This window comes from Lissotriton helveticus, chromosome 2_1 (genome assembly GCF_964261635.1).
Source record: "Lissotriton helveticus chromosome 2_1, aLisHel1.1, whole genome shotgun sequence".
Taxonomy (NCBI): Eukaryota; Metazoa; Chordata; class Amphibia; order Caudata; family Salamandridae; genus Lissotriton; species Lissotriton helveticus.
In genome coordinates, this window is record NC_136059.1 from 6355499 (window position 1) to 6368682 (window position 13184).

Sequence of the window (13184 nt, forward strand, 5' to 3'; positions counted from 1 at the left end):
GGAGCCTGAAATGATGGACCAGTTGCCATCCAAGAGAAAGAGCAGTAGGGTTAAGGCAGCGCCTTCCCCCTTGCCTCAGAGTGAGGACCAGCCTTCCAAGGAAGCTGACTGTGAGACCCAAGGAGGAACTGTCCTAGAAGAGCTTGAGCCTGATCAGGTTGAGTTTCTGGGCTCAGGGGGACCCTCAAGGGCAGACTTGAGGCAGGCGCAGTTGGATTGCCCTTCCCTTGAACCCCTCAGACAGAAAGCTGCTGCTGAGGCTGCTGGGAATGCTACAGGTGCCCATAGAGTGTATTGGGATGAAGGGCTCTTGTATTCAGAGGCTAGAGACCCCAAGCCCGCTGCTACCAGGAGGTTGGTCATACCTTTGGCATTCAGGGGCTTCCTTCCTACATTAGCCCATGATATTCCCCTTGCAGGACACTTAGGCCAGAACAAGACTTGGGACAGGCTTGTCCCTCACTTTCACTGGCCTCATATATCAGAAGACACCAAGGAGTTTTGTCGCTCCTGTGTCACCTGCCAAACCAGTGGCAAAGCAGGTGGCACAACAAAGGCCCCCCTCATACCACTGCCTGTGGTGGGGGTGCCCTTTGAAAGAGTGGGGATTGACATTGTTGGACCAATGGACCCCCCAACAGCATCTGGGCGCAGATTTATCCTGGTGGTAGTGGATCATGCCACCAGGTATCCAGAAGCTATTCCCCTTAGGACCACAACAGCACCTGTTGTGGCAAGAGCCCTCCTGGGAGTTTTCTCAAGAGTGGCACAGGAGCAAAGGGCAGTAACACAGGAGCAGAGGGCAGTGCCACAGGAGCAGAGGACAGTAACACAGGAGCAGAGGGCAGTGCCCCAGGAGCAGAGGGCAGTAACACAGGACCAGAGGGCAGTGCCCCAGGAGCAGAGGGCAGTGCCACAGGAGCAGAGGGCAGTAACACAGGAGCAGAGGGCAGTGCCATAGGAGCAGAGGGCAGTAACACAGGAGCAGAGGGCAGTGCCCCAGGAGCAGAGGGCAGTGCCACAGGAGCAGAGGGCAGTGCCACAGGATCAGAGGGCAATGCCACAGGATCAGAGGGCAGTACCACAGGACCAGCAGGCAGTGCCACAGGAGCAGAGGGCAGTACCACAGGAGCAGAGGGCAGTACCACAGGAGCAGAAGGCAGTGCCACAGGAGCAGAGGGCAGTAACACAGGAGCAGAGGACAGTGCCACAGGAGCAGAGGGCAGTAACACAGGAGCAGAGGGCAGTGCCCCAGGAGCAGAGGGCTGTGCCACAGGAGCAAAGGGCAGTGTGACAGGAGGGGAGGGCAGTGCCACAGGAGCAGAGGGCAGTGCCAAAGGAGCAGAGGGCATCACCACAGGAGCAGAGGGCAGTGCCACAGGAGCAGAGGGCAGTAACACAGGAGCAGAGGGCAGTGCCACAGGAGCAGAGGGCAGTAACACAGGAGCAGTGGACAGTGCCACAGGACCAGAGGCCAGTAACACAGGAGCAGAGGGCAGTGCCAGAGCAGCAGAGGGCAGGAGCAGTGGGCAGTGCCACAGGAGCAGAAGGCAGTTCCACAGGAGCAGAGGACAGTACCACAGGAGCCAAAGGCAGTGCCGCAGGAGCAGAGGGCAGTGCCACAGGAGCAGAAGGCAGTTCCACAGGAGCTGTGGGCAGTAACACAGGAGCCAAAGGCAGTGCCGCAGAAGCAGAGGACAGTACCACAGTGTTAGAAGGGGCGATCCCAGGGGGGCCAAGATATGCTCTCCCGACCACTCCGTGACCCACCTCTCCCAAGAATATTGCCGAGTCTTAACGTGAGGTCCTCGCCGGGGAGGACTTCGAGTCTAGGATCGTACACACTGAGCTCACACCACACTTATGAACGGACACCACACCGTGGATTTCAGTAAGCAAGTTCTTTATCACACAGTAGAGATTTAGGCAAAATGAACACGTATTTACAAGTGATCGAGGGATAGTAAAGTCTCAGTGGTAAGGAGGAGGGAAGCGGGACAGTCTCAATATTAGGCCAGTGCGAAGCGTACCCTGCACACAGCTCTCAATCCTTGAGCCGGGGGATACAGAAGATGGCGATAGTTCAGGCTGCTCCACTCACTTCTTCTCGAACCAGGTCTTGTTGGTAGCGTCGATGGTCCCGCCAGACCAGAGTACTCCTCGAGCCGCGACGAGGTCAGCAGGGCTCGATCCGGAGTGAACAGAGAGTCTGTCAGTTCTTGAGGAGCCGCGAGCCGTGTTCAACGAATGTCCTTAGAGTTCAAGGATGAGCTGCGATGAGGTCAGCAGGGCTCCGAGGTTCCAGTTCCTACTTCACGAGGATGAGCCTCGACAGCGTCTGCAGGGCTCGATTAGTTAGAAGTTTCAGTCTTCTCCCCAAGGGTTGAGCCGTGATCAGATCAGCAGGGCTCTCTTGTCCAGGATACAACTGCCCGCTAGTTCTTGGACGGGCCTTGATATAGCGCAGTGGCCCTTTGATGTCCGGACCCTCGCAGGCGGGGATCTCCTGCCTCGGGGCTGGTCGTTGGAGTGTTCCGTCTGTTGGCTCTTTGATCCTTTAGAAGATGTGTCCGGGAATTCCCAGACGCCCAGCAGGGGCTGGAGCCAGCTCTCGGGGAGGCTAAAGGTGTGATCGAAACCAACCCACAGGGGAAGGCCAGAGGTGTGAGAGAAACCAGTCTCCCAGGGGAGGCCAGAGGTGCAATCGAAACTCCTTGTCTTAACTCACTCAGGAAGCCCTCTATCCCCCAGCCGGGCATGCCGGGGTCAGGCAAGGCCTAGAGAGTCAGGGACCTCGGGAAGGGTAATGGCGGCCGGGGGGCCCTGTGGGTTGATGCAGGTTCTGGGCACCCGGTACCGGGAAGAGGGATGGCGGAATGCGGGGATGGTCGGGTGGTAGGGTCGTGTAGGGAGCGGGGCGGACAGGGGACGGGACGACCAGGGGTTACTGGGTGCGAAGCTAGGCTAACGGGGTGCTGAGGAATGGAGGGAACCACGCCACGAGGCCAGGTCCAACACACAGGAGCAGAGGGCAGTAACACAGGAGCTGAGGGCAGTACCACATGAGCAGAGGGCAGTACCACAGGAGCAGAAGGCAGTGCCACAGGAGCAGAGGGCAGTGTGACAGGAGCAGAGGGCACTGCCACTGGAGCAGAGGGCAGTACCAAATGAGCAGAGGGCAGTGCCACGGGAGCAGAGGGCAGAACCACAGGAGCAAAGGGAAGTTCCACAGGAGCGAAGGGCAGTAATACAGGAGCAGAGGGCAGTAACACAGGAGCAGAGGGCACTGCCACAGGAGCAGAGGGCAGTGCCAAAGGAGCAGAGGGCGGTGCCAAAGGAGCAGAGGGCAGTGCAACGGGAGCAGAGGGCAGTACCCCAGGAGCAGAAGGCAGTGCCATAGGAGCAGAGGGAAGTACCACAGGAGCAGAGGGCAGTACCACAGGAGCAGAGGGCAGTGCCACAGGAGCAGAGGGCAGTGCCAAAAGAGAAGAGGGCAGCACCACAGGAGCAAAGGGCAGTGCCACAGGAGCAGAGGGCAGTGCCACAGGAGCAGAGGGCAGTAACACAGGAGCAGAAGGCAGTTCCACTGGAGCAGAGGGCAGTGCCACGGGAGCAGAGGGCAGTGTGACAGGAGCAGAGGGCACTGCCACAGGAGCAGAGAGCAGTGCCAAAGGAGCAGAGGGCAGTGTCATGGGAGCAGAGGGCAGTACCACAGGAGCAGAAGGCAGTGCCACAGGAGCAGATGGAAATACCACAGGAGCAGAAGGCAGTTCCACAGGAGCAGAGGGCAGTAACACAAGAGCAGAGGACAGTAACATAGGAGCAGAGGGCAGTGCCACAGGAGCAAAGGACAGGGTGACAGGAGCAGAGGGCACTGCCGCAGGAGCAGAGGGCAGTACCACAGGAGCAGAAGGAAGTACCACTGGAGCAGAGCAGTGCCACAGGAGCAAAGGGCCCTTGACAGGAGCAGAGGGCAGTGCCAAAGTAGCAGAGGTCAGCATCACAGGAGCAGAGGGCAGTGCCACAGGATCGGAGGGGACTAACACAGGAGCAGAGAGCAGTGCCACAGGAGCAAAGGGCAGTAATACAGGAGCAGAAGGCAGTTCCACAGGAGCAGAGGGCAGTAACACAGGAGCACAGGGCAGTGCCACAGGAGCAAAGGGCAGTGCCAAAGGAGCAGAGGACAGTAACAAAGGAACAGAGAGCAGTAACACAGGAGCAGAGGGCAGTGCCACAGGAGCAAAAGGCAGTGCCAAAGGAGCAGAGGGCAGTAACACAGGAGCAGAAGGCAGTTCCACAGGATCAGACGGCAGTAACACAGGAGCAGAGGGAAGTGCCACATGAGCAGGGGGCAGTAACACAGGAGCAGAGGGCAGTGCCAAAGGAGCAGAGGGCAGCACCACAGGAGCAGAGGGCAGCACCACAGGAGCAGAGGGCAGTAACACAGGAGCAGAGGGCAGCACCACAGGAGCAGAGGGCAGTACCACAGGAGCAGAGGGCAGTAACACAGGAGCAGAGGGCAGTGTCACAGGAGCAGAGGGCAGTGCCACAGGAGCAGAGGGCAGCACCACAGGAGCAGAGGGCATTGGATGCGGGTCAAACGGCGGCACTGGTACTATTAGATCTCAGTGCCGCCTTTGACACTGTCTCCCATGCAATTCTTCTGCAGCGTCTGGGAGAAGCGGGCATCAAGGGCGTGGCGCTGGAATGGTTTCGATCGTTTCTCTCTGATCGTACCTTCCGGGTCTCCACGCCTCCTTTTGAGTTTAAACCCCATGGTATCGAACAGGGAGTTCCGCAGGGATCAGCATTGAGCCCCACGCTCTTCAATCTTTACGTGCAGCTGCTGGCTGCTGTCGCCAAGCGTTGGGACCTTACAATGGTGTCTTACACTGACGACACGCAGCTTGCGGTTGCACTTAGTGGGGACTCCGATACTGTGGCGGCTAAGTTTTGTGAGGGTCTCAGTGCGGTGGCTGGATGGATGATGGCTAACTATTGATTGTGGGCAAACAGAGCAGCCTCTGGGGCGATGAGTGGTGGCCAGCTGATCTTGGCCCCACTCCGATCCCGGTTGATGAGGTGAAAAATCTAGGCATTTGGCTAGATTCTATGCTCAGTTTCTCTTGTCATACCAAGAAAATAGCTGCGACCTGCTTTGGTTATCTACGGGGGCTCAGACCGGTGCTGAAATTTTTTGATGCCCCGACTCGCCAATTGATTATTCAGGCAGTCATATTGTCTAGGCTCGACTATGCGAGCTCGTTGCTACTTGGGGCCAATCAGGCTGAAATTATGAGATTGCAGTGCGTTCAGAACGCGGCAGCTAGGGCTTTAGTCGGTCTCCCTAGATTCTGCTCTGCTAGAAGCACTATTACCAAGCTTCACTGGCTGCCTGTGCCTCAGAGGATAGAATTCAAGACTCTATGTCTTGTTTTTAAGATATTAAAACTTGCCTCTCCCCAGATATTGGAACATCTCATTCTTCCTTATACCCCCCCCGTCTGCTGAGATCCTGTGGACAAAATTTAGCTGTAGTCCCTCGTTTTCTAAGGAGTAGATCTGGCGGTCGATCTTTTAGAGTGCTTGCCCCTAAACTCTGGAACTCTCTCCCTGCCCATTTGCGTGCCCTTGATGACCTTTTGACATTCAGGAAAGCCGTAAAAACTTATATCTTCCAAAATAGCTGTTAATTCTTCTTATTCTGGATTTTTCCTTTTGCTCGGTGTGTGTTGTGTTTCTTTCCAGGCGCAGCGCCGGGACGCCTCTTAGCTGGGGCAGCTGTGCGCTTAAAAATGGAGTTAACATAACATAACATAACCACAGGAGCAAAGGGCAGTGCCACAGGAGCAGAGGGCAGTGCCACAGGAGCAGAGGCCAGTGCCACAGGAGCAGAGGGCAGTGCCACAGGAGCAGAGCGCAGTGCCACAGGAGCAGAGGGCAGTGCCACAGGAGCAGAGGGCAGTGCCACAGGAGCAGAGGGCAGTGCCACAGGAGCAGAGGGCAGTGCCACAGGAGCAGAGGGCAGTACCAGAGGTTTTCACAGTATCAGATCACATTGCTCCACACAAAGGCGTTGGCACAGGATTTAGACCTTTTACAGCATTCACATCTAGCCAGGCTGGCCCATCCGGTTTGCTCTGGTTTCTTAGTCATCCAGTGATCGTAAAATGTGCCTCCTCAAGATACGATCAGGACTTCAAGGAGCCCATGTGTTCACGGAATGAACGCACACGTCCATAACCTGTCCGGTTTCAGATGTAAGCGGTTGAATAGATGTGCTTTGGGAATCAAGCTCCCTCCTGCCTGCACTTCATGTGCCTGTGTCTGCATGTCTACTCGTCATGTGCCTGTGACTGCATGTCTGCTCTTCATGTGCCTGTGACTGCATGCCTGCTCTTCATCTGCCTGTGACTGCATGCCTGCTCTTCATCTGCCTGTGACTGCATGTCTGCTCTTCATCTGCCTGTGACTGCATGTCTGCTCTTCATCTGCCTGTGACTGCATGTCTGCTCTTCATCTGCCTGTGACTGCATGTCTGTTCTTCATCAGCCTGTGACTGCATGTCTGCTCTTCATCTGCCTGTGACTGCATGTCTGCTCTTCACGTCCCTGTGACTGCATGTCTGCTCTTCATGTGCCTGTGTCTGCATGTCTGCTCTACATCAGCCTGTGACTGCATGTCTGCTCTTCATCTGCCTGTGACTGCATGCCTGCTCTTCATCTGCCTGTGACTGCATGTCTGCTCTTCATGTGCCTTTGACTGCATGTCTGCTCTTCATGTGCCTGTGACTGCATGTCTGCTCTTCATCTGCCTGTGACTGCATGTCTGTTCTTCATCAGCCTGTGACTGCATGTCTGCTCTTCATCTGCCTGTGACTGCATGACTGCTCTTCATGTGCCTGTGACTGCATGTATGCTCTTCATGTGCCTGTGACTTCATGTCTGCTCTTCATGTGCCTGTGTCTGCATGTCTGCTCTTCATGTGCCTGTGACTGCATGTCTGCTCTTCATGTGCCTGTGACTGCATGTCTGCTCTTCATCTGCCTGTGACTGCATGTCTGCTCTTCATGTGCCTGTGGCTGCTTGTCTGCTCTTCATGTGACTGCTTGTCTGCTCTTCATGTGCCTGTGTCTGCATGGTTGCTCTTCATGTGCCTGTGACTGCATGTCTGCTCTTCACATGCCTGTGACTGCATGCCTGCTCTTCACATGCCTGTCACTGCATGTCTGCTATTCACATGCCTGTGACTGCATGTCTGCTCTTCCATGCCTGTGACTGCATGTCTGCTCTTCATCTGCTTGTGACTGCATGCCTGCTCTTCACATGCCTGTGACTGCATGCCTGCTCTTCATCTGCCTGTGACTGCATGTCTGCTCTTCACGTCCCTGTGACTGCATGTCTGCTCTTCACGTCCCTGTGACTGCATGTCTGCTCTTCACATGCCTATGACTGCATGCCTGCTCTTCACATGCCTGTGACTGCATGTCTGCTCTTCATCTGCCTGTGACTGCATGTCTGCTCTTCATCAGCCTGTGACTGCATGAATGCTCTTCATCTGCCTGTGACTGCATGTCTGCTCTTCACGTCCCTGTGACTGCATGTCTGCTCTTCATCTGCCTGTGACTGCATGTCTGCTCTTCATCTGCCTGTGACTGCATGTCTGCTCTTCATCTGCCTGTGACTGCATCATGTGACTGCATGTCTGCTCTTCATCTGCCTGTGACTGCATGTCTGCTCTTCATGTGCCTGTGTCTGCATGTCTGCTCTTCATGTGCCTGTGTCTGCATGTCTGCTCTTCACATGCCTGTGACTGCATGTCTGCTCTTCACATGCCTGTGACTGCATGTCTGCTCTTCATCTGCCTGTGACTGCATGTCTGCTCTTCACGTCCCTGTGACTGTATGTCTGCTCTTCATCTGCCTGTGACTGCATGTCTGCTCTTCATCGGCCTGTGACTGCATGTCTGCTCTTCATGTGCCTGTGACTGCTTGTCTGCTCTTCATGTGCCTGTGTCTGCATGTCTGCTCTTCATGTGCCTGTGACTGCATGTCTGCTCTTCACATGCCCGTGACTGCATGCCTGCTCTTCACATGCCTGTCACTGCATGTCTGCTATTCACATGCCTGTGACTGCATGTCTGCTCTTCACATGCCTGTGACTGCATGTCTGCTCTTCATCGGCTTGTGACTGCATGTCTGCTCTTCACATGCCTGTGACTGCATGTCTGCTCTTCATCTGCCTGTGACTGCATGTCTGCTCTTCACGTCCCTGTGACTGCATGTCTGCTCTTCGCGTCCCTGTGACTGCATGTCTGCTCTTCACATGCCTGTGACTGCATGCCTGCTCTTCACATGCCTGTGACTGCATGTCTGCTCTTCATGTGCCTGTGACTGCATGTCTGCTCTTCATGTGCCTGTGTCTGCATGCCTGCTCTTCATCTGCCTGTGACTGCATGTCTGCTCTTCATCTGCCCGTGTCTGCATGTCTGCTTTTCATCTGCCTGTGACTGCATGTCTGCTCTTCATCTGCCTGAGTCTGCATGTCTGCTCTTCATCAGCCTGTGACTGCATGTCTGCTCTTCATCTGTCTGTGACTGCATGTCTGCTCCTCATCTGCCTGTGACTGCATGTCTGCTCTTCATGTGCCTGTGACTGCATGTCTGCTCTTCATCAGCCTGTGACTGCATGTCTGCTCTTCATCTGCCTGTGACTGCATGTCTGCTCTTCACGTCCCTGTGACTGCATGTCTGCTCTTCATCTGCCTGTGACTGCATGTCTGCTCTTCATCAGCCTGTGACTGCATGTCTGCTCTTCATCTGCCCGTGACTGCATGTCTGCTCTTCATCTGCCTGTGACTGCATCATGTGACTGCATGTCTGCTCTTCATCTGCCTGTGACTGCATGTCTGCTCTTCATGTGCCTGTGTCTGCATGTCTGCTCTTCATATGCCTGTGTCTGCATGTCTGCTCCTCATCTGTCTGTGACTGCATGTCTGCTCTTCATCTGCCTGTGACTGCATGTCTGCTCTTCATCTGCCCGTGTCTGCATGTCTGCTTTTCATCTGCCTGTGACTGCATGTCTGCTCTTCATGTGCCTGTGTCTGCATGTCTGCTCTTCATGTGGCTGTGTCTGCATGTCTGCTCTTCATGTGCCTGTGTCTGCATGTCTGCTCTTCATGTGGCTGTGACTGCATGTCTGCTCTTCATCTGCCTGTGACTGCATGCCTGCTCTTTACATGCCTGTGTCTGCATGTCTGCTCTTCATCAGCCTGTGACTGCATGTATGCTCTTCATGTGCCTGTGACTGCATGTCTGCTCTTCATGTGCCTGTGTCTGCATGCCTGCTCTTCATGTGCCTTTGTCGGCATGTCTGCTCTTCATGTGCCTGTGACTGCATGTCTGCTCTTCACATGCCTGTGACTGCATGCCAGCTCTTCACATGCCTGTCACTGCATGTCTGCTCTTCACATGCCTGTGACTGCATGTCTGCTCTTCACATGCCTGTGACTGCATGTCTGCTCTTCATCAGCCTGTGACTGCATGCCTGCTCTTTACATGCCTGTGACTGCATGTCTGCTCTTCATCTGCCTGTGACTGCATGTATGCTCTTCATCTGCCTGTGACAGCATGTCTGCTATTCACGTTCCTGTGACTGTATGTCTGCTCTTCATCTGCATGTGACTGCATGTCTGCTCTTCATCTGCCTGTGACTGCATGTCTGCTCCTCATCTGCCTGTGACTGCATCCTGTGACTCCATGTCTGCTCTTCATCTGCCTGTGACTGCATGCCAGCTCTTCACATGCCTGTCACTGCATGTCTGCTCTTCACATGCCTGTGACTGCATGTCTGCTCTTCACATGCCTGTGACTGCATGTCTGCTCTTCATCAGCCTGTGACTGCATGCCTGCTCTTTACATGCCTGTGACTGCATGTCTGCTCTTCATCTGCCTGTGACTGCATGTATGCTCTTCATCTGCCTGTGACAGCATGTCTGCTATTCACGTTCCTGTGACTGTATGTCTGCTCTTCATCTGCACGTGACTGCATGTCTGCTCTTCATCTGCCTGTGACTGCATGTCTGCTCCTCATCTGCCTGTGACTGCATCCTGTGACTCCATGTCTGCTCTTCATCTGCCTGTGTCTGCATGTCTGCTCTTCATGTGCCTGTGTCTGCATGTCTGCTCTTCATGTGCCTGTGACTGCATGTCTGCTCTTCACATGCCTGTGACTGCATGCCTGCTCTTCACATGCCTGTCACTGCATGTCTGCTCTTCACATGCCTGTGACTGCATGTCTGCTCTTCACGTCCCTGTGACTGCATGTCTGCTCTTCACATGCCTGTGACTGCATGCCTGCTCTTCACATGCCTGTGACTGCATGTCTGCTCTTCATGTGCCTGTGACTGCATGTCTGCTCTTCATCAGCCTGTGACTGCATGTATGCTCTTCATCTGCCTGTGACTGCATGTCTGCTCTTCATCTGCCTGTGACTGCATGTCTGCTCTTCATCTGTCTGTGACTGCATGTCTGCTCTTCATCTGCCTGTGACTGCATGTCTGCTCTTCATGTGCCTGTGTCTGCATGTCTGCTCTTCATGTGCCTATGTCTGCATGTCTGCTCCTCATGTGACTGTGTCTGCATGTCTGCTCTTCATGTGCCTGTGTCTGCATGTCTGCTCTTCACGTGCCTGCGTCTGCATGTCTGCTCCTCATCTGTCTGTGACTGCATGTCTGCTCTTCATGTGCCTGTGTCTGCATGTCTGCTCTTCATGTGCCTGTCACTGCATGTCTGCTCTTCACATGCCTGTGACTGCATGACTGCTCTTCACATGCCTGTCACTGCATGTCTGCTCTTCACATGCCTGTGACTGCATGTCTGCTCTTCACGTCCCTGTGACTGCATGTCTGCTCTTCACATGCCTGTGACTGCATGCCTGCTCTTCACATGCCTGTGACTGCATGCCTGCTCTTCACATGCCTGTGACTGCATGTCTGCTCTTCATGTGCCTGTGACTGCATGTCTGCTCTTCATCAGCCTGCATGTATGCTCTTCATCTGCCTGTGACTGCATATCTGCTCTTCACGTCCCTGTGACTGCATGTCTGCTCTTCATCTGCCTGTGACTGCATGTCTGCTCTTCATCTGTCTGTGACTGCATGTCTGCTCTTCATCTGCCTGTGACTGCATGTCTGCTCTTCATGTGCCTGTGTCTGCATGTCTGCTCTTCATGTGCCTATGTCTGCATGTCTGCTCTTCATCTGCCTGTGACGGCATGTCTGCTCTTCGTCTGCCTGTGACTGCATGTCTGCTCTTCATCTGCCTGTGACTGCATGTCTGCTCTTCATGTGCCTGTGACTGCATGCGAGCTCTTCACATGCCTGTGACTGCATGTCTGCTCTTCATGTGCCTGTGACTGCATGCGTGCTCTTCACATGCCTGTGACTGCATGCCTGCTCCTCAGCTGTCTGTGTCTGCATGTGTGCTCTTCATGCGCCTGTGACTGCATGTCTGCTCTTCACATGCCTGTGACTGCATGTCTGCTCTTCATCTGCCTGTGACTGCATGTCTGCTCTTCACGTCCCTGTGACTGCATGTCTGCTTTTCACATGCCTGTGCCTGCATGCCTGCTCTTCACATGCCTGTGACTGCATGTCTGCTCTTCATCAGCCTGTGACTGCATGTATGCTCTTCATGTGCCTGTGACTGCATGTCTGCTCTTCACATGCCTGTGACTGCATGTCTGCTCTTCATCTGCCTGTGACTGCATGCCTACTCTTCACATGCCTGTGACTGCATGTCTGCTCTTCATCTGCCTGTGACTGCATGTCTGCTCTTCACGTCCCTGTGACTGCATGTCTGCTCTTCATGTGCCTGTGACTGCATGTATGCTCTTCATGTGCCTGTGACTGCATGTCTGCTCTTCATGTGCCTGTGACTGCATGTCTGCTCTTCACATGCCTGTGACTGCATGCCTGCTCTTCACATGCCTGTGACTGCATGCCTGCTCTTCATATGCCTGTGACTGCATGTCTGCTCTTCATCAGCCTGTGACTGCATGTCTGCTCTTCATGTGCCTGTGACTGCATGTATGCTCTTCATGTGCCTGTGACTGCATGTCTGCTCTTCATGTGCCTGTGACTGCATGTCTGCTCTTCACATGCCTGTGACTGCATGCCTGCTCTTCACATGCCTGTGACTGCATGCCTGCTCTTCATATGCCTGTGACTGCATGTCTGCTCTTCATGTGCCTGTGACTGCATGCCTGCTTACGTTGGTTAACGCGGCGCCTTGAACCTGCTTGCTCCAGTCTTCTCGCCCCATGCAACCCTGGATCCCTTGATCACTTACCCACATCCGCTTCGGCCCCTGCAGAGACGGAAGGAAGCAGAGGTCAGAAGTCAGGTTTACACTTGACAAATTAACATGTGAAAAACATACTTTTGGGGATGGCTGTTGTGTGGCAAGGGGGGGGCTGGGAATAAATTGTGCAAAGGACGCCATCAGGCCATTTACGGTGGCGTGGTGACGCGTCTGATAGGCGCTGCTCCACCCTTCAGGTATGGCGTAGGCAGCAGAGTGGGGGCAGTGATCATCCCTGGAGGGCGGTGGAACCCTTCACTTCCTGGGTGAAGGTTGTAAGAAGGGTCTCTTCAGGGGTTCACAAGAGATGAAAGTGTTTTGGGTCTTTGTGGGCATCCGACGGCGGAGGATCCATCCCAGGCGCTGACCGCCCTCGGTCGACTCTACAGGGATCCACTGGGATTGTCCTGCAGGTTTCCTGGGATCCACTGGATCCCTAAATCTTGAACCCCTTGCCAGGTCTGGTGGCTCAGTGGGCTAATGCGTCCACACAGGGGCTGTGTTCGACCTCATGGTCACAGGTTCACAATCCAGGCGGGGACACTCAGCCTTTCATCCTTCTGAAAACGAGTACCATTGAGCCGGGTAACAATAAACATCTGATATTCAGCACCAAGATACCCTCCTGGGTGAATGCGCGCTTCACAATTCACGTTAGGTTTGGTTGTAGAGGATGATTTGTTTATCTCTAGCATCCTTCGATGCTCAAAGGTTTCCTGGGATGAACACGGCTAGAGTCAAAAGGAGACCCCGATCTGAGATTGTTGCCACAGGGAAGGGTTTGAGTCTCTCACAGATGAGAAGGCACCTGGAGGTCACCTGGAG

General features: G+C 54.5%; 1 protein-coding gene across 1 annotated transcript in view; it reads right to left on the reverse strand.

Annotated features, from left to right (window-relative positions):
- The window catches only part of LOC144819172 (E3 ubiquitin-protein ligase TRIM39-like), a 223002-nt gene that overhangs the window by 175717 nt on the left and 34101 nt on the right, over positions 1-13184 (reverse strand). Inside the window, exon 5 of the mRNA XM_078677145.1 lies at positions 12348-12365. Coding sequence (XP_078533271.1) covers positions 12348-12365 — 18 coding nt within the window. The remainder of the gene's footprint in view (positions 1-12347; positions 12366-13184) is intronic.